The following is a 20,131-nucleotide window of genomic DNA, read 5'->3' on the forward strand; positions in this document are numbered from 1 at the left end:
TGAGCAGAAAAGAACAACTGGTAGCAGAAGAGCATTATGACCTGAAGTGTTACGACAGTCGCACAATACCATTAAATACCTAGTGTGATGGATAAGCCCTTAAAACCTGACTGCTGTCACACAGGAACAAGGAAGCTCAGCGGCAAGACCCCGCAGACCTGGTAGGAATGGGAAATGGTATAGCCACTCTGGAAGACACTTTGGTCTTTTCTTTAAACGCTGAATGTATTCTTACTATGTGATTCCATAACCACACACCATGACACACCAAGGACTTAAAAGCTTAAAATCTACACAAAACCGACAAATGGCTATAAAGGCAGACTTACCCATACTTGCCAGAACACAGGAGCAGTAAGGTGTCCTTCATGGGTGAATGGAAGGATAAACTATGACATGATCCAATACACATGCTCTTTCAAAACCACAGACTATACACAATACTCTACATCTTAATTTAAAAAGTGGCTACAGCTAAAATAGTATATCAATATTGGTTCATTAATTTTAAACCAAGTCAAAAACTGGTCTTCAGTAGTTGTGGAACAGGAGCTGAGACTGCACTTTTCTGATCTGTGTACAGCCTGTACATCACCTCAGACCACTTTCTAGAAAGAATACTTATTGTGTGCTGTATATGAACTCTGCCAACATCTCATGGGTGGCAAAGGTCTATGTCAGTCACACAGTCAAATATGTAAATGCACTGTAAACCACGATGTACATAATGGAAAAATTATGAGGCAAATAATTCTGTGAAACTGTGAACTACTTGTTCACTTTAGCCTGAAGTCTAAAACTTTACTAAAAATCAGGTCTAGTTTTTTTTTTATAAATGATAAAAAAAAAAACAATTACATCACACAGCAATTACACAAGTAGTTCACAGTAACCACCAGGAAAGATCTCTCTGTGGGGATCAGTCCTGTCACAAGCGGGCCTGTAACAAAAACAGAAAGCTCATCAGCCAAGTAGAGCTGTAAGCATGGACGTTTCAAGGAGGTCCACAGCAGTACTCAGAGGATAGCAACCCAGCAGACTCTCTTCAGAATGGGTAGCAGCAGCCCATAACCTCATTCCTCTCTTCCCCTCTCCCAAGTCATCTGCACATGGGTCACCAAGACTATTATAAAGACCTGAATCACAGTCACCCTAAGTCAAGTCAGCCCTTCACTTCCAGTGTACCTCTATCAAGTAGGCTGCCACTGCATGTGGCTCCTCCACTATGGTGTGATGTAGTGTTTATGTATGGCCATTCTGCCCAGTCCCTCTAACAAAGACTTCCACAAGTCACCTGAGCACCACTGAACACAGACAGACATCTAGACCTGAATAATCACATAGAAACTGTATTAATTACAACACTCTTTGGCCAATAGCTTAGGCGTAATCCTAGCTAGCTCTTACATCTTTAACCCATTTCTATTCACCTATATCGTTCCTTCTCCTTCAGCAACTACTTGGCATCTCTCTGACTCCACCTACTATCTCTATATATCTCTGTTCAGATTTCCTGCCTAGCTTTACTCTGCTAAGCCACTGGCCGAAACAGCTTTATTCATTAACCAATAAAAGCAACACATATACATAAGGACATCCCACATAAACTGAAGACTTCACTGCTCCAGGGATCCCTGCAAGACCTCCAGAGACTCTAGCTGAGAAACACTGAAGAGGGTACTAAACCTGTTTGCCCTCTGTACCTTGAAGCATAGTGCCTAATGCCACGAAGACTTCTGACATAACAAGGAGGGTCTGATGCTACCCTGTGAGCCTGACATGGGACCTTCTCAGACACACCTGACCTCAAGAGTAAGGCAGCATTCCAACCCAGCAGTCTTTCCAGGAAATTCTTCACAAGGACCTCTTATTAAGCATGGCCAATACTCAAAGCTCTTGCTAACTTTGGCCTGGGAACTTAGAGAAGACCGTATTCTCTAGCAAATGTGTATATGAGATATATAAAGGACCCTCAGAGGAAACCAACTCTGACAACTCTTTACTCATGGACTTCTAACTTCTAGACCTTATGAAAATAAACTTATGTTCTTTAGGCCACCCAGACTGTGGTATTTTGTTGTGAAATCTCTAGAAAATAAGCACAGCATATAATACACAAATAAAGCAATGAATGAACCTTAGAGATAACCATGCACAATAATAGAACATGAATGAACACACACACACACACACACACACACACACACACACACACACACACCCCACTATTCAATTCCTGAAATTTTATCACCTATTTATACCAGAATGTATGAAATACAATGACCTTCAACATAATTTACATTAGATAAATTTAAAACTTGAATACTGACACTCTGATTATTGTCTTTCTTAAAAAGATCACATAAATATTCTCTTATAAAGAATCAGTCCTATAATACCCTTCAACTTTTAAAGGCTTTTAAAGATTACAACATTCAGGTAGGTTGTGCTATAATACATTTAACTATATAAAATGAAGCCCACTAGTAACTTGGAGTATTTGCTAGCTCTGCTGAAGTCCCCACAACTCAGAATTCAAAAATCTATAAAAAGAAAAAAACTACCTTCTCTAACAGTGGGAGGAAGTAATTACCTGGAAGTCTTTTTTAATTAAAACAAAGCAAAACACTGCTTTAGAAATGCTATGTAACACCTCCCCCCAAAGATGTCCAACACGTTTTCCCACTCATACTTCTCCATGCAATTGGCCATATGCACTCTTACAAATGACTGGTGTAGGTGCAAGGAATAATGAGCTGAGTGGAGCCTGTTCTTAAAATACTGGGCTCATTTTTAAAAACTTGACAGTGACATTTGAAGATCTGCTCTTGGTATATAGGTATCTCATCAACTGCTGTTCTTGGAGGAGATTCCAATGTCATCTACACGTACTTGCTTTCTTGAGGCCAAGGAAAACATAAAAAAAAATCCATATAAACAGGATTTTATGTCAAATACAAATTACCTATATTAAAAAACATTTTTGCCAAGTATGGTGGCACACACTTAATGCCAGCACTTGGGAGACAAAATCAGGTAGATCTCTATGAGTTTGAGGTCAGCCTGGTTTACAGAGTAAGTTCTAAGTTCTAGGACATCCACAGCTAATTCCCTACGTAAAGAGACTCTGACTCAAATAAGTAACTTTATGTTACATAATATATCATGGCAATAAATTGATTTACTACTAGTTTTAAACTAGTTAATGCACACTATTTTTGCATATTTTTATAAAATATTTAAAATATGTATATAAGAGGGGGGTTATACTTGAGTGTATGGATACAGTTCCCACAGAGTCTAGAAAAGGGCACTAGATGCACTGGAGCTAGAGTTACAGGTGGTTGAAAGCCACCATGTGGGTGATAGGAATTGAACTTGGGTCTCTTTAAGAGCAACATGTGCTCTTAAACAGTCAGTCCCCAGGCTGACTTTGAAAAGTATTAGTCTGACAAACCAATCTGTATAGGTCTTAACTAAAAAATTTAGAGAGTAAATCTATGCCTACACAACTCAACAAGTATTTGTTATAGGAATGAGGGGAAACTATTACTAACAGTAATAGAAATAAGATGCTGAAAGAGAATATGAAAATTTTCAGCAGAACCTCTGATTTTAATAATAAATTTAAATCTAAAGGAAACAAATAACACATCTAAGGCTATACGGAAAAAAGCTAGTAGTAATGCCAAGACCAAACCACCACTTATTTTAAAGCCAATTTGGTTTTGGTCACTTATTTTTTTTTTGTAGCATTTATTTATTTGCAACACACTTGCACAGGTACACACATGCACGTCAGGGCACATGGGTGGAAAACTAGTCAATTTTTGGGAGATTGTTCTCTCCCTCACTATTTAGACCTCAGTGATTGAACTCAGGTTGTTAAGCTTGTCAGCAAATGCTTTTACCTCCCAAGCCATCTCATACCCAGTTTTACAATTCATCAAAGCATTTATTACTCAGAGCTGTGAAGAAATTAGAAGAAAGAAATGTACAATTACACAAATAAAGTGTGTAGCAAAATGAAGATAATGTTCTGATCTTAGGAAATTAAATTGTTGTCTATGCTGTAACAAAAATGATAAAACTAAAAATTTCAAATAAAAACATTTAAGTTTTAACATTAGTTGAACAAAATAGTATATACATTAGGCCAGATACAAGCAGTTAACATTTCTGTCTTCACCCAACTGACCTCTAGGACAAACTGTGAGCTCAAGTAGAGTTCTGTGATCTCTATTTGAGAAGACACAGCACCGGACAAAAGCCTGGCAGACTGGCACCAGAGCTTATAGTTAACTACCACACCGCACGGTTTTAACTACACTAATATTTTCTAAATACGCACATTTAATAAAAAGATAAAAATCAGAATTCTTAAATAGTAAGCTTAAAATAGCTACATAACAGTTAAATATCTAACTTTGTAATACAATTTATATGCTTTTGCAACAGTTTTATAGGGAAGCCACAACTACCAGCAAGAATCTTATCCCTCCCTCCCAAAAACTTGGGTACAGGTTAAGAATATAATTTTAAGACATTTTCAGAGTGTACTCTGTATAGTTTTAACAGATAAGATTATATATATATATATATATATATATATATATATATATCAGTGCAAGGTAATTTAAAAGATGCCATTGTGATAAAGTGGCCACGTGGTTAAAGCTATAGATTGCTAAAGGATGGTCACTGTCAAATATCAAATTGTTGAAACATATGTGGAAAAGGTAAATGAGAAATCTTCCAGTTCTACTGTTCTGTCATCAACACACTGATTCATTTTTATAAAAAAATAAACTGATGAAACTCTGAAAATTCTAACAGAAAACATATGTGAATTGTTATTTGAAACCAATTAGAAGCAAGGCATATTCAAAGCTCTGATCACCTGGAAAGTGGTCAGTCCTCAGGCCTGAGACTGCCTGCACCCTGGTTCTAGCCAGTTCAGGAATGGAATGGAAGGACGGCAGCGAACTGGGGGGGATGAAAGGCAGCACAGTACAACTAGACTCAGGTCAGGGCTAACACCACTATCACACACATCTTTGAACATTTCTAATGCCATCTCCTGGCACATCTTGTAAGCAGCTACACTAATGGAATATACAGAAAATGTTCTTTGAGTTTTCCCACATTTAGTGTTTTTTTTGCTTACCTGAAATCCATGCTTGCCTCTCCACCATGTACTTAATACTTTGGGAGGCATGTCAATAACAGATACGATATCTCCCACCTGCAGGAATCAAAATTTTAAGTAAAACATTTTTTGATAAATTTCAAACCAATTGCCATATCTTTAATTAAGATATGAATTACATAAAAGAGCAAAGTACTATTTTATGCTTAATAAATTCTGAGGAAACATACTGACTTTTAAAAAATAATTTTAACAGTCTTACCCTTTATTAAAGGATATTCTAATGAAAGTTAAATAGTACAAAACTGATTCGGCTAACAGAAGTGCAGTGCTTTCAAAAACTAGATTTTGACATAATACGCCTTTAAAAATTTATTTATTTTTCTGCATAGCGTTTTGCTTGTATGCGTATTTGCAAACAATGTGTGTCTGGCACCTGCAGAGATCAAAAGATGGCACCAGAGCTTTGGAACTAGAATTATAGATGGTTGTGAACCGTCATGTGGGTTCTATGAACCAAACCTGGGTCCTTGCCATAGCAATGAGTGTTTTTAACTGACATGTCACCTTTCCAGCCCCAGTCAGTATAATACAGTTTTAAAATGAGGCATTACTCCACCACCATCACTATCACTTCTGTTAGAAAAGAGCTGTCAACTTTTGATGGTTTTGCTATACTGTGGAGCAAACAGCAGGCATTCGGTATAAACTTTGTATGATGTTTTTTGTATGCTAGTGAAAACAGCCAGCCAGATGACCAGGTAGGAAAACCACAAATACTCTAGTCCTAAGCAGCAAAGCCAGGGTTATGTATATCAATTAATTTCTGATTCAATAGTGCTTCCAGTTTTTTTGAGACATCAGTTAAGGAGCTTCAGAAATTTGTTCCTGCTGTTATTATCGGTGACCAAAGTTATGTCTAAAGGACAGTACTAAATACATATATTTTGAGTAATAGTATCTATTAATACTGATTACCATGCTCATACTAGCACAACCCCTGAGTGTCTGACATATCTTATTTAATCACACAGAAGAAGCTTGAGATGAGTTCTTAGTAACTGTAAAGCCATCTAACTCCACTATCAGTAGAAGGTACTAACACTCCACTAAAGAATCAAATTTCTTCATTGTAAATGGCAATGTATAAGCTTATACCAATGAACAAATCATAAGCATAAAACTTTTCAAACACATATTTAGTAGAAGTTATAATCTTTCATAAAAAATGCACATATGGGCAGCACTAATTGGAGTTAATACGTTACTGAGAAAGAAGATAACGTGACACTAGAAAAGGCCAAGTGTTAGGGGAGAACTGAGGAGGCAGTAAAGGGAAGAAATTGGGATGCATATGATCATAATTCTCTACATACATATGTCAAATTCTGAATCTTTAAAAAATATTAAACTTAAAAAGAAAATACATATTAAGTATTGAAATGATGAAACTTGTTAACTTCCCTATGTTTTTAAAATTTAGAAATTAATTTGTATGATATATATTTTATTATTTAGCATTCAAATTAATTTCTATTTATTTAGTTATCAAAAGAAGGTCTCATGAATAGCCCTGGGTGTCCTAGAATTCATTACATAGACAAGCTGGCCTCAAACTCAGAGACCTGCCTGTCTGCCTCATGAGTGCTAGAACCAAAGGCATGTGCCACAATGCTCAGCATTAAAATTTATTAACAGAGAATTATTTTATGACAAAATATAAATTTTCAGTATAGATTAATTCCAATGTAAGAATAAAAATTTAAAAAGAAAAATGCTGATAGCTATGATGACAGGGAACCATCTGCAAGACTGTTACCATTACAGTTTGTGCTAAGGAATCTGCCTTTTATGTTTACACTTATTTCTTGGGACACAAATAATCAATCTTCGTTTGTTAAGAGTCATGGTATCTTTCAATACTTGCATTTTTTATATGCAAAGCCTAACAGTTTAATTTGAGAACAGTTCTTATTCTATACTATAAAACTGCTACACTGTTTTTCCTTTTATTTGCTTAATCAACACACATTTGCTGATTTATTATACTATCATAAATGTAGTGAATAAAAATGAACACCAGAGATACATGTTTCAGACTTCAGCATGATCAAACATTTCATTCTTATGATAAACAACTGGATTCAGATGTTCTTCTACTTCTTTTTTTCAATTTTTATTAGCACATGTCTGATGCACAAATGAGCTTAATTTTTTTTTCAACAAGTACACCATGCCCTCTGGTCCCATCATCCTGTTGCCCTCTCTCACACTATCCTCCCTGGTTTCCTTCTCGCAAACGAACCCCCTCCACTTTCATGTTTGATAGATAACAGGCAGGCATATTTAAATCAAGATTCCATATAAGAAAGAAAACGTGATATTTGTCATTCTAAGTCTGGTTTATTTCATTTAAAATTATGGTTTCCAGTTCCCTCGGTTAACCTGAAAATGACATAATATTGTTCTTCTTTCATAGCTGAGTAAAACTTAATTGTGCACACATACATTTTCCTTCTCCATTCATCTGCTGATGACATAATCTTGTTACTGAGAACAGAGCAGCAATAAAAGGATGTTATATGGCTCACTGATAAATGAAAAACGGTTAGCATTTATTTTGCCTCTTATCAGCCAACATATATTTTTGTAGACAGAAACTTAAACCCCTTCCTTCTGCACATGACAGCAAGAAATACTCCTTTTACTCTTGGCTTCTCCTTTGATAACTCAGCATCCCATTAAGTACTAGATATTATGTTTGCTGACATGAACAAGGCAACCACAACTACATGTCAGAGTGATGAGAGTCATTTTGAAAGGCATCCAACTCTGCTTTGGAGTATGCAGTCCCCATGGAGTAAACACAAAGATGACTTCCTGGTAGACATGGGAGACACTGACAGTGAATGCTGAGGGATGAAAATAGTCGTTTAAATAAAATTAGAAAGTTTTCCAGGCCAAAAAATAAAAGACTATAGAAAAATCTCATGCCTTCATATTTTTTTTTTAATTAAGTAAATTCTTAAAACAGCTAGAGACAGGCAATAAAGGTAGCAAGGACCAGAGGACAATTAACACTTTCAAATCATTTACCTCTAAGGTCAGTTCGTCAGGGGCCCGAGCAGTATACCGCTTGATGACATGGGCAGCACCGACAGCAGGAGTGTTGATGGATGACTCCTCGTGAACTAGAAGATGGTTCCCCTTATTGTCGATCTACAATGAAAATCAAGTACCATGAAATGTCTACAGTCATGGGACTTGTCCACCCACAAACAGAGATAATTTAGAGAGACAATAAGCCCCCAAAGTCTTTTTTTTTAAATCTCTCATTTATGAGGGCCAGCAAGACAGCTCAGCAAGTCAACATACGTGCCAACAAGTCTGAGCAGGTTAGGTTTGAGCCCTTTGGACCCATATGTTGGGAGGAGATAATCAACTTCTGCAAGTTGTCTTCTGATTTCCACACATGTTCTGTGCCACGTGTATGCTCCACCCCACAAATATAACAAAAAAAAACTTTAAAATCTTATCACTTTTAATATACGGATGGTGGTAAGTGTGCTGTGCATATACTGTATGGGATTTATTTAATTCTCATAATCTCAAAATATATTATCATTACCTTCACTTACAGGGGAAGATGAAAAACTAGAGAAAGCCATTTAATTTAAGAGAAATTAAATTACTTTTCTAAGATCATTCAACCAACAAAGGTAAAGTCATAGTTTTAGTGCAAGCAGGCTTGGCTCAGGGTTCCATATCCCTCTTTTCTTATAGTATCTCAATTTTTACTGGGAGGAAAGAATATATAATTCTACAAACACAAATTAACAGTTAATATCTTAAGACACTCTTAAATTGGGACCTATAAAAGATTAATTGTCCATAAATAACAAAAATATTTTCAATTCTTAAAAAAATGAAAAACAAATAGCTTACAAAATATATCCATTAACATAATACTGTATAACAAGATAGTTCTTTTACAGATTTATAAGTTATTAAATTTTATCTAAAATCTGTAATAAATATTTTATAAATAGATCTATAAAATATATTAAAATGATTTTCTAATTAAAGAGAAATATTTAATATCAGAATATCAACTACTATCCTGGTGAGATGGCTCAGCATTTAAGATCACTGGTTGCTCTTGTAAAGATTATCTCCCAGCACACATATGATGGTTCATATCATTTGTAACTTCAGTTTGAAGGCATCTGAAGTCCTCCTCTGGCTATATGGGGTAGCAGGCACACACAGCACACATGCAGACATACATACACATTAAAATTAAAAATATCAGGTATCAATTCTCCTAGAAAATGAGAACATACTTTATTTCTTTATTTGTGAAACTCATTAACTATCAGATTTCAATAAAGTCCTTAAGTAAATCATTTTAGAATAAGCTTTCACCAAGATGATTAGACAGATACCTCCATCCAGGTAAGGGCAGGCCCACAGTTGATCTTGTTGCCAGCAATAGTTGAGAGGCGTGACAGGTAAGCCATAAGCATCTGAGTAACTGACTGAAAAGAAAAAGTCTCGTAACTCATAGGAAAGAGAAACTCTCTACTTTTTTAAAAAAGGTTATTTTTAGGAGGAAAAAAAAAACCCCTACAGATCTTTGGGCATTTAATAATTACATTGGGTGGGCAGGGTGACACACACCTTTAATCCTAGCACCCAGGAACCTGGGACAGGTGGATCTCTGTGAGGCCAGTTGGGGCCTATCTAAAACACCTAAAAAATAATAGCTATAGAGAATTCTTCAGTGAAGTTACACAAGACTATCACTGAAATGATGGCATTTTTTAAAGAATAATTCGGCCACTGTCTATTGTCGGGTATTCAATTTTTAACATCTTATCATCAAGGGTCATACTGTAGAGGTTTTGATTTTATGACCTTTTTTTTATTCTTGTACTGAAAATACACAGGGTATTTATTAGAAGACATACATCCGTGGCTTTTCTGCCTATCTTCTCCCATATTCCTCTATACTTTCCATGGCTGTAATCTCCCATGCATATAGCTGTACACAGGCAGCCATATCATGTGATCTTACACCACGGTACAGCTCAGTGCTCTGGAACATGATAATCTGAGGCAGCAGGATGATACCGAACCTACATCTGTACATCTATGCATTACAGGATAGCTAAGCACTTTCTGATTGGATTTGATGTCTTCTCCACAGGAGGGAATTTCATATACGGTACAATAATCCTGTGTCAAAAGCATACACAAGACCTAGAAAATCAGACCCTAGGGCACTGCATGTTATTGTTATTTTGCCAAATAGATATGATGTCTGTCAAATTGCCTTCTAAATATTTGTAGGAATACCTATAGATGGGGGCAGTGTTCTCAACATGGGCTAGAGAATCTGCACCCAAGGGCAACAGTCAATGTAGACAGTGGTCAAAGTGTTAAGAAGAAAGAAAAGATTGCTCATTACCAAGGGAGACATCTTTATCTAGTACCCCTACCCTAGGACATCCTTGAAGGCTCAGAGAACAGCTTGAAAAAGGAAACAGAGTTTAAGTACTACAGGATAAGGAGTAGTGCTATGGAAACACTGTCTTCCAGATATGAAATGGCTACTGCACTCACCATACAAGCTGTGGTTACTTACACAGACCTATGCAAGATCAAACTATCTAAAATCACAGCAAAGATGGGGACGACAATGTTCAGGCCCCACTCTTAATGAGGAGCTACTGGCAATTGACAAATTGAGGGGAAAAGGAGGGAATTATTGTGCTTGGAGAGTATGGAAACTGGTAAATTACCAAAGCTTCAATGGATGGCCACACACCCATGTACACCACTAACTAGACTTATTGGGTTATCAAAAGAAGGCATGGAGGGGCATGTTTTAGAGAGTACAGGGAAGGTAGATGGGGAAATAGAGGGATGTGTTTATTCCACTGTATCCATGTATGAAATTCTCAAATTTTTAAAAATTTAGATAATGCTGCCAAAAACAAAATTACAACCAAGAGGGCCAAATTCCACCTCAGGAGGCAGCAGAACTTGTCAAGGGTCATCTATGTGGTGCTAGTCTTGCAAGCATGGAAGATGCAAGACTGAGGAATTCAGTCTGCCCACAGTTCCTGAGAGCCATGAAGCTAAACAAGTGGCAGGGTCAGATTCCCTGCAAGGAAGAAAAGGGCTACTGTGTGAAGCTATGAAAGTGAAACCTGCTAAGAGGCCAGGACCATGGATGCCCACTGAAGAAAGCTGCACGCACAAAGAAGTTCCAGTCCTAGAGAAAGGATATGCCTGCTGTAGGCAGCAGAACTAGACGGGTGTGGCTGCCAAATTCCTTTGTAACTAAGGTGACCCCATTATCAGTACCAAATGATAGATATTGAGCTACAGGATTTGGTATTTTCCCTGATGGGTTTTAGTCTCACTTTGGTCAAATCTTTCTTGGCTCTGCCTCGTTCATCCCCACTGGAATGGGAATGTTTACTCAATGACATTACATGTTAGAATTATATCAATTCAATTTTGGATTTTGCAGGGTGTCATACTTAAGAGAATGCCTTGAGTCTCAGAAAAAAATAAAACTGGGTGTTCATGTCAAAGACCATGAGGACTTCTGAAGTTGGACCAAATGTATCCTACATTGAGAGATGGCCATGAAACGGGCAAAGGGCAGAATGTTGCTGCTTGAATGTAAACTGTCTCCCATATTCTAATGTGTTTCAGAACAGGCTTCCTAGATGGTGGTGCTGTCTAGAGGGTAGTAGAAACTTCAGTAGGTGGAGCCTGTTGGATGAAACAGGTCACAGCCTTGATGTGGGATTCCCCTTTGCATGCTGTGGATATGTTTTACAATCATTGATTAATAAAAGGATCTGCTTCGGCCTATAGTCAGGCTGGAAGAGATATAGTGAGAAAGTAGGCAAAGTCAAGGAGAAGTCATGTAGTTGCCACAGGAAACTGTGCTGGATACTGGACCACAATCACGTGGGAATACAAAGATGAATAGAAATGGGTTAATTTAAGATATAAAAACTAGCCAATAAAAAGCGTGAGCTAACAGGCCAAGCAGTGCTGTAATAATACTGTTTCTTTGTGATTATTTAGGGTCTGGGTAGCCAGGAAACAAACAAGCAACCTCTGTCTATAAAGCTTTGAAGTGTTATAACCCATATCTACCTCCTGTTCTCCTGCATGGAATGTGACCAGTCAGCCTATTACTCCTGCCACCATGATGTCCCTGCCAGCTGCCATGTCATCTGTGACATGACAAACTATCTCTTTGAAAGGGGAAGCCAAAGTAGATCCTTTCTCCCTTAGGTTATTTCTGCTAGAGTGTTTTGTCACAGCAACATAACAGTAACTAAGACATGTATGAGGCTTTCACTCAGTTGTCTGGTAGAATTTTAAGGAGCCCCCCTGAAATTGAAGACATTATTTTCTTTAGCTCTACAAAGTTTTTAAGATCAACTTTTATTTATTCCCTTACATCTGCTCTCCTCCTATAACTCTAAGAAGTAAGGACTACTCTGTACCTATTCTCCACAGGTCCAAACGTCTTCTCACAACGTCTTAAATCCTGACCTTTTCAGTGGCTATATGCTTATAATGTGGTATACACCTCACTAATTCTCTGTAGCTGTCTCTTTATGTATGTAGTCAAGTTATCTAGATCTGCTATTATTGATGTATATGATATTTCATTTTCAAGATTTGATTATTCTACTTTACAAAAATATGTTCTCATTTCATGAACATATTCTTCCCCAGAAGCAATAATCTTACTTTCAAAAGCCTTCTACAATGACCTCAGCTACTATTTACTCAGTGTTTGTGTGTAAGATTCCTACTCATCCTGTTCTACAATCATCCTATACAAAGGCTGGGGCTATATTTTGTTTTCCCACAAAATGTATCTCATTTATTTTCAAATATTACTCACAATTTTTATTCCAATTGTACTTTTTTGTTATTGGCATGATAAAGAATCTCTTCTTTATACATATGGTTAAGTTTCTATGTTTTTAGAAATTTTTCAAAAGTGAAAATGAGTGTATAGACATAGTCTGCCATCAAAACAGACCCAACAGCATTGCTTCATTGTGGATTTCATTAGTAGTTTAACTTTTTTCATATCTTTGGCTTTCATATTTTCACATTCCTTAGAAGAATGATCTGCTAAACATATTGACTACTATTAACATTGACATCATTACGAGGTTTTCCCTCCCTCATAAAATATCCATTGATGCTTGCTTATTTCTGAATAACATAGTAAGTCTCTCTTCTGAAATAAGCAACCCTAAAAATCCTAGGACCTCTTGTATACCACACTGACAAAAATGTTGACTGATGCTCATGTGTTATTATTTCTGTGGGTTTCTAAATGATTACCTCAGGACTGTCCTTCAGGAGGTCAGACCGGGGAAGCTCTGAGAGCTGAGAGAATCGACGATCATAAATGCAGAGATGAAGATGTTTATCAAGTACCCGGAAATCTTCATAACTTCTTTTAACAATCCAACTTTTGCCCTATGGGTAAGAACAAAATTCCAATACATTCATTTTTCTTCAAAATGCTTAAGGTCAGGCCTTTATTCTCTAATGGTATCTTATCCATGAAATTTTGTATTTCCGAATAAGAAGTTTCTATTAACTTAATGATGATAAGTTTTGCTTCAAACACTACAGTGAATCATATTATGGAAAGGTCAATACTTACACAAGTAAGATGAACCCTCCATTGTCCTCTCCGACTACTCTACAAAGTCTACTGCTACTCACTGAAAATCACTGCTGGGGGTAAGACAGCATGTGACTCTCAATCTACAGAAAGAACAACTGTGTAACTAGGCAACAAGTTATTTCCTAAAATCAAAGAAAAATTTTAAAAAATTAATTTATTGGTTAGTTAGTATGGTAAAGGAAGCAGGTGCTCGTTGAAGAATAAGAAAAAGAAAAACAGAAAGCAGCATTTGGGAGGGTCAGTGCCCATGTGTATATGTGGGCTGGTTAGTACCCCATCCCCAATGTGGAAGGGTAAATTGACCACATCTCTCCTGCAGTACCTTCTTCCCCCTCCTTTCTCATCCTAGCATAACGGCTCTCATTAACAACTAGTAATTTGAAGCATCCAATCAGAAAGTACGTCACCATTATGTTGGATATTTTAAAACAATGACTAGAAAACTAGAAATCCTGCTATGTTATCATCAACACTAAGCCTAGAAAAAAACTAAAATCAAAAATACTAAACACTTCTGACGAGGCACTAAATACAGAAGATACAAATAATTCAACTTAATTGCATGATAATAATAATAAGATTTCAAATGGGCATTAGACTTAAATAAACAATTCTCAAAAGAAGTTTTACAAAAAACCAATGGATACATGAAAAAATGTCAGTATCATTAATTGTGAATGAAATGCAATTTAAATCTACAAAGAGGCATTGCCCCCACTCAGGTTAGACAGACAACAAAAGGGAAATGTAAGCAACTCAGAGCTGGTCAAACCCACACACCAAGAAATACACAATTTGAGTTAAGTGAATATATTTAAGCTATTTTAATATATTTCAAAAACAGCAACTAACACTAATGAGTTCACTGATAAATTTTACCAAATGCCTAGGGCAGAAATTATATCACATTTCTAGAATCTGTTTCAGAAAACAAAAGGGAGGATACTTCCTAAACCAGCCTGTGAGGCAAACATTAGCTTACTTACAAAACTAGACAAAACTTGTTACCCAAAATACACACAGAATTCCTAAAAACAGAAAAAGAACAGCCTAATTTAAAAAAAAATTAACAAATACCTCACCAAAAAGATTAATGTAAGAAATAATAAATAAGCATGTGAGAAATTGCCTAATATCCTATATTATTATAGGACTGAAAATTCAAAAAAGGCCTTTATAGGGATGGTCCCAATCCAAAGTTCTAGCAATACTGAACACAGGCAAAGTACAGAGCAGCAGGGATGCCCATTCACTGCTGTGAAGAATACAAAATGGATCAGTCAATTTGAAAGAAATTCAGCATTTTCTCAAAAAACTAAATATACTCTTACCATGCAACCCAGCCTCATACCTTGAGTTAACACACACATAAACTGAAAACTAATGTCACATAAATTCCATCAAGGGGATGTTCATAGCAACTTTACTTATAGACATCCAAATTTGCAAGCACCCAAAAGGGCCTTCAGCTGTGAACGCACAGAAAGTGGGGCAGGCACCTGAAGGAACAGTATTTTGGGATAAGCAGAAATGAACACTCAAGCCACAAAAGATATGGAGGAAGCTCTCCAGACACACATGAAGTGACAATATATGCAAATTCCTTCCAATTATCTTTATGGGATTCAATGAATCATAACTTCTTTACATTAAAAAATTTATTTATTTTTGTGTATGGGCATTTTGCCTGCATAAATGTTAAGTGCACCACCGAAGTGTCTGATACTATGGAAACCAGAAGGGAGCATCAGATTCATCTGTAATTGAAGTTACAGATAAGTCAATAGGTACTGAGTACTGAAAACTCAACCCGGGTGCTGTGAAAAGCAACCCATGCTGTTAACTCTCTCCAGGCCCAAATCATACCATAATTTTAAACACTAAGCCACCTACTGTGTGAAAAAATATTTCCATAAGATATACACCAGTTTTTATTTACCAAAATACTTAGGCTTGCATTTTCCAGAATCAATGCAAATTGTTAATGTGTCAAATATAAAGACACACATCTCCTTTAACATGGAGAAATTTTAAAGTCTTATTAGCAAGTAAAGACATGTAAAAAAGAACCAATTCTGACATTCTCATTCCAGGGATGGTAAACTATGGAAACAAAGCAAAACTAATGTTTGTGAAGGGATCGTGGAAGGAAGGTAACTGCACATGATTTTAGGACATACTATTTTTTACAATACTAGAATGCTGGATGTCATTAAATTTTCAGCCAAGTTCATGCTATGTTGTGCCCAAAGAGTATGGTCCAATGTAGACTGTGGGCTTCAAGTGACAATGATAACTCTCTATTGATTCATCAGCTCTTAAGTGCATAACTGTGGACATCTTTTTGACTGTCTCTTAAAAATTTCCTGTGTAAACAAAATTTCCTGCACAGTTTCATTTATGAAATCAGAGCAATACGAAAATCTCCTAATGTGTTCAAATTTACTGGAAAAAATCTTCAACTAAAGATCCTATATGATAAGCAGTCATGAAACAAGAAAGTTAAACTAAAACTTTGTTTTTTAATATTCTTAATCTGAGAAGTATAAATAAAACACTTTCTGAGAAGTATAAATACAATGATAACTAGAATATTTTAATGATGATATAAAGGAACAACGCAAAATCCTTCATTGTACTTCTAATAATTTTAATTTTCTACCAATTTTTATCTTAATTATCACTAACACATAGTTATTGTTATTCAATAATGTCAAAAACCAGTAAGTCTAGCAAGTCTAAGAAAAAAAAGGAAATATTCGCTATCCTTCCTGAGAACAATCATTGCCCACGTTTTTATAATTCCTTCTTTTGAGACAGGGTTTCTCTGTAGCTTTGGAGCCTGTCCTGGAACTAGCTGTTGTAGCCCAGGCTGGTCTCGAACTCACAGAGATCCGCCTGCCTCTGCCTCCCGAGAGCTGGGATTAAAGGCGTGCGCCACCACCGCCTTTACAAATTTCAAAAGAATTTTGAATTCTTTTGAAATTGAATTTTGAATTCTTTTGAATTTGAATTTTGTAATTCTTTTGATTGGGAAAAGTTAATCTGAAAAATGACAGTTGCTATAAATTATAAAGTTCAGTTAAAAGAAAAGAAAGAAACAACTTAAATCTTAGGCTGGACGATGCTCAATACAGAATCTGACACAACTGCTCAGTACCTGTGAGCAACAGTTTACTCCTCTGTGAAATGGGTAACAACATCTCCACCTTCCATAAACTGTACAAAGTTTAAATCTGCCTCCATGCTTTGCTCACACACAGATGCTCTCCAAATCTTAATAGTCAGTCCACTGTAGTAGTAATAGCATTTGCTAATGGACTGAGTTGAGAGGAAATAGGTAATGCAAAGAATGCTTTTCTGCAGTGGAATGTCAAACATGGAAACACCAGAGTGCAGGAGATATTTTGAGACAGAGAGCCTTCCCTTGAAACCAGCTGTCGGCTCCACTACCATGACAAAAAGGAACCCTGAGATTATTGCAATGTTTCTATTTTATCTTCGGAAAAGATAAACTAATGAATCTGGATGAATTGTAGCTATAGTCAAAGTATAGTTAGGATATTTCAATAAGAATTGTGTCTTTGGGGCTGGAGAGATGGCTCAGCAGTACTTACTGCTCATCTACGTGACTGGGATTTGGTTCCCAGCATCTACATCACAGCTGTGAACTGCCTGTAACTCAGATTTCAGGAGATATCATATACTCTGACCTTTGTGTGAATGTGTGTGCATGTTTACACATAAATCATGTCAGCACACATACACACATCAAAAAAATAGAAAAGGGTTGTTAATATCATCTACTCTAAAACAATAGGATAAAATAGTAGTTATTAAATAACAATACTCTTCTACCAAGAAAACTATATTTTAGAAAAAATCAGGAGTTTTCAGCTGACACATTAGAATAAATATGTTTAAATTTGTCACTTTAAACTGAGACTAAGAAACCACCACACTGACTTCCAAAGTGGCTGTAAAGTTTGCACTCCCACCAGCAATGGAGGAGTTTCCCTTGCTCTGAATTCTCTGCAGCATTAACTGTCACTTGTATTTTTGATCTTAGTCACTCTGACAGGTGTTAAGATGGAATCTCGGGGTCGTTTTGATTTGCATTTCCCTGATGGCCATTTGAGATTCTTCTGTTGAGAATTCTGTTTAGATCTGCACCCCATTTTTCAAAATGGATTATTTGGTTTGTTGATATCTAGTTTCTTGAATTCTTTATATATTTCGGAAATTAGTCCTCTGTCAGATAGAAAGATCAGGTGAAGCTTTTCCCAAATTCTGTAGGCTGCTGCTTTGTCCTTGATGGTATCCTTTGTCTTACAGAAACTTTTCAGTTTCATGAGGTCCCATTTATTTTCAGTTCTCAGTGCCTGTGCTACTGGTTTTCTTTTCATGAAATTTTCTCCTGTGCCAAAGCATTCAGGATTATTTTCCACTTTCTCTTCTATCAGGTTCAGTTTAACTGGATTTATGTTGAGGTCTTTGATCCACTTGGACTTGAGTTTTATGCAGGGTGATAGATACGGCCACTTTGGAAGTCACTGTGGTGGTTTCTCAGAAAAGTAGAATCAATCTACCATAAGACCCAGTGATACCACTCTTAGGCAGATAGCCAAAGGATGGTCAATCATACCACATGGACATTTGTTCAACTATATTCAAAGTAGTTTTATTTTTAATAGTCAGAACATGGAAACAACCTAGACGTCCCTCAACTGAGGAAAGGGTAAAGAAAATGTGGTACATTGTTGTGGGAGTAACTTCCGCTGCCTCAACCAATAGTCACTGAAATACGAGCCCACAGTACAGCGGGGAGCGACTTCCGCTCCGTCAGCCAATAGCTGCTGAAATACCAGCCCACTGGGGCGTGGTATATTTCTCTTTTAAAAAGAGAAGTAGATCCGGATCAGGCCCTCTTGGTTCCGACTCTTGGTTCCGGTGCTTGCTCCTGGCTCCTGCTCCCGGCTCCTGCGACTAGGCTCCCTTCCTGACGGTTTATGGTGTATGTAAGTTTTACCCCCCAAAATAAATAACCCCTTAAAACATAACTGGTGTGTGATTGATTCGCCGATAGTACATTACACAAAGGAGCAGTGTTAAAAACAGGGTTTGAATAAGTTGTTTAAAGCAAGGACCCTAGTAAATTTGAAGGGAAATGGATGGAACTAGAAAAAAATATCATCATGAGTGAGGTAACTCAAACTGGGAAAGACAAACATGGTATGTACTCATTCATAAGTGGATATTAGCTTTAAAATAAAGGATAACTATGCTATAATCCATAGACCAAGAAAGACAAGGTAACATGGAGGATTCACGGGGGGGGGGGGACTTCTAGATCTCTCTGGAATGGGAAATAGAAGAGATTTTGCGAGTAAACCAAGGACGGGTGGGTAGGGATAGGAACATGGGCAGTCAGGTTGTGGGTGGAGGGGGACAGTACTGAGACTACTGGAAAGGGTCGGGGGGCATATTTCAGGGTCAGACTAAAAAAAAAACTGGCACAAGGAATCTTCTAGGAATTTACAAGGATGATCCCAACTAAGACTACTGGCAATAACAGGTATGTAACCTGAACTGGCCATCTCCTGTGACCAGATTGGTGCCTAGCCCAGTTGTCATCAGAGAGGCTTCTTTCAGCAACTGATAGAAACAGATGCAGAGAGTCACAGCCACACAATAGGCAGAGTTCAGGGAATCCTGTAGAAGAGGGGAAGAAAAGACTGTAGGAGCCAGAGGAGTCTAGGACACCACAAGAAAACTCACAGAATCAATTAACCTGGGCTAATATGGGCTCAAAGAGACTGAATCTACAACCAGGAAGTCTGCAAGGGAGTGACATAAGCACTCTGCATATATTTAACAGTTGTATAGACCTCCTAACAGTGAGAACAGGGGCTGTCTCTGACTCTTTTACTGGCTTTTGGGACCGTACTTCTCATACTGAGTTGCCTTGCCCAGTTTTAACATATGTGGAGGTGTTTAGTCTTCCTGCAACTTGATATGACATGTTTTGTTGACACTCATGGGAGATCTGCCCTTTTCTGAATAGAAACCAAGAGGGAGTGGACTGGGGGATGGGAACAGAGTGGGAAGGGAGACTGGGGTGGAGGGGGAAGGGCAGTCAGGATGTAAATTAAATAAATAAATGTATTTCTTTAAAAAAAAAACTAGTTCTGATTTGCTAAAGAATGTAACAGTGGAAAAAAATACTTTTAACA

General features: G+C 37.1%; 1 protein-coding gene across 4 annotated transcripts in view; it reads right to left on the reverse strand.

The window, feature by feature from the left end:
- The window catches only part of Arhgap32 (Rho GTPase activating protein 32), a 248,548-nt gene that overhangs the window by 78,147 nt on the left and 150,270 nt on the right, over nt 1-20,131 (reverse strand). For all 4 annotated transcript variants that reach the window (XM_085689766.2, XM_087905737.1, XM_048458698.3 and 1 more), the window contains 4 exons: nt 13,547-13,684; nt 9,595-9,687; nt 8,246-8,368; nt 5,168-5,245 (listed from right to left, as the gene is read on the reverse strand). In XM_085689766.2, the coding sequence (XP_085545892.2) occupies nt 5,168-5,245; nt 8,246-8,368; nt 9,595-9,687; nt 13,547-13,684 (432 nt within the window). The remainder of the gene's footprint in view (nt 1-5,167; nt 5,246-8,245; nt 8,369-9,594; nt 9,688-13,546; nt 13,685-20,131) is intronic.

Source organism: Myodes glareolus, chromosome 4 (assembly GCF_982192425.1).
Source record: "Myodes glareolus chromosome 4, mMyoGla1.1, whole genome shotgun sequence".
NCBI lineage: Eukaryota > Metazoa > Chordata > Mammalia > Rodentia > Cricetidae > Myodes > Myodes glareolus.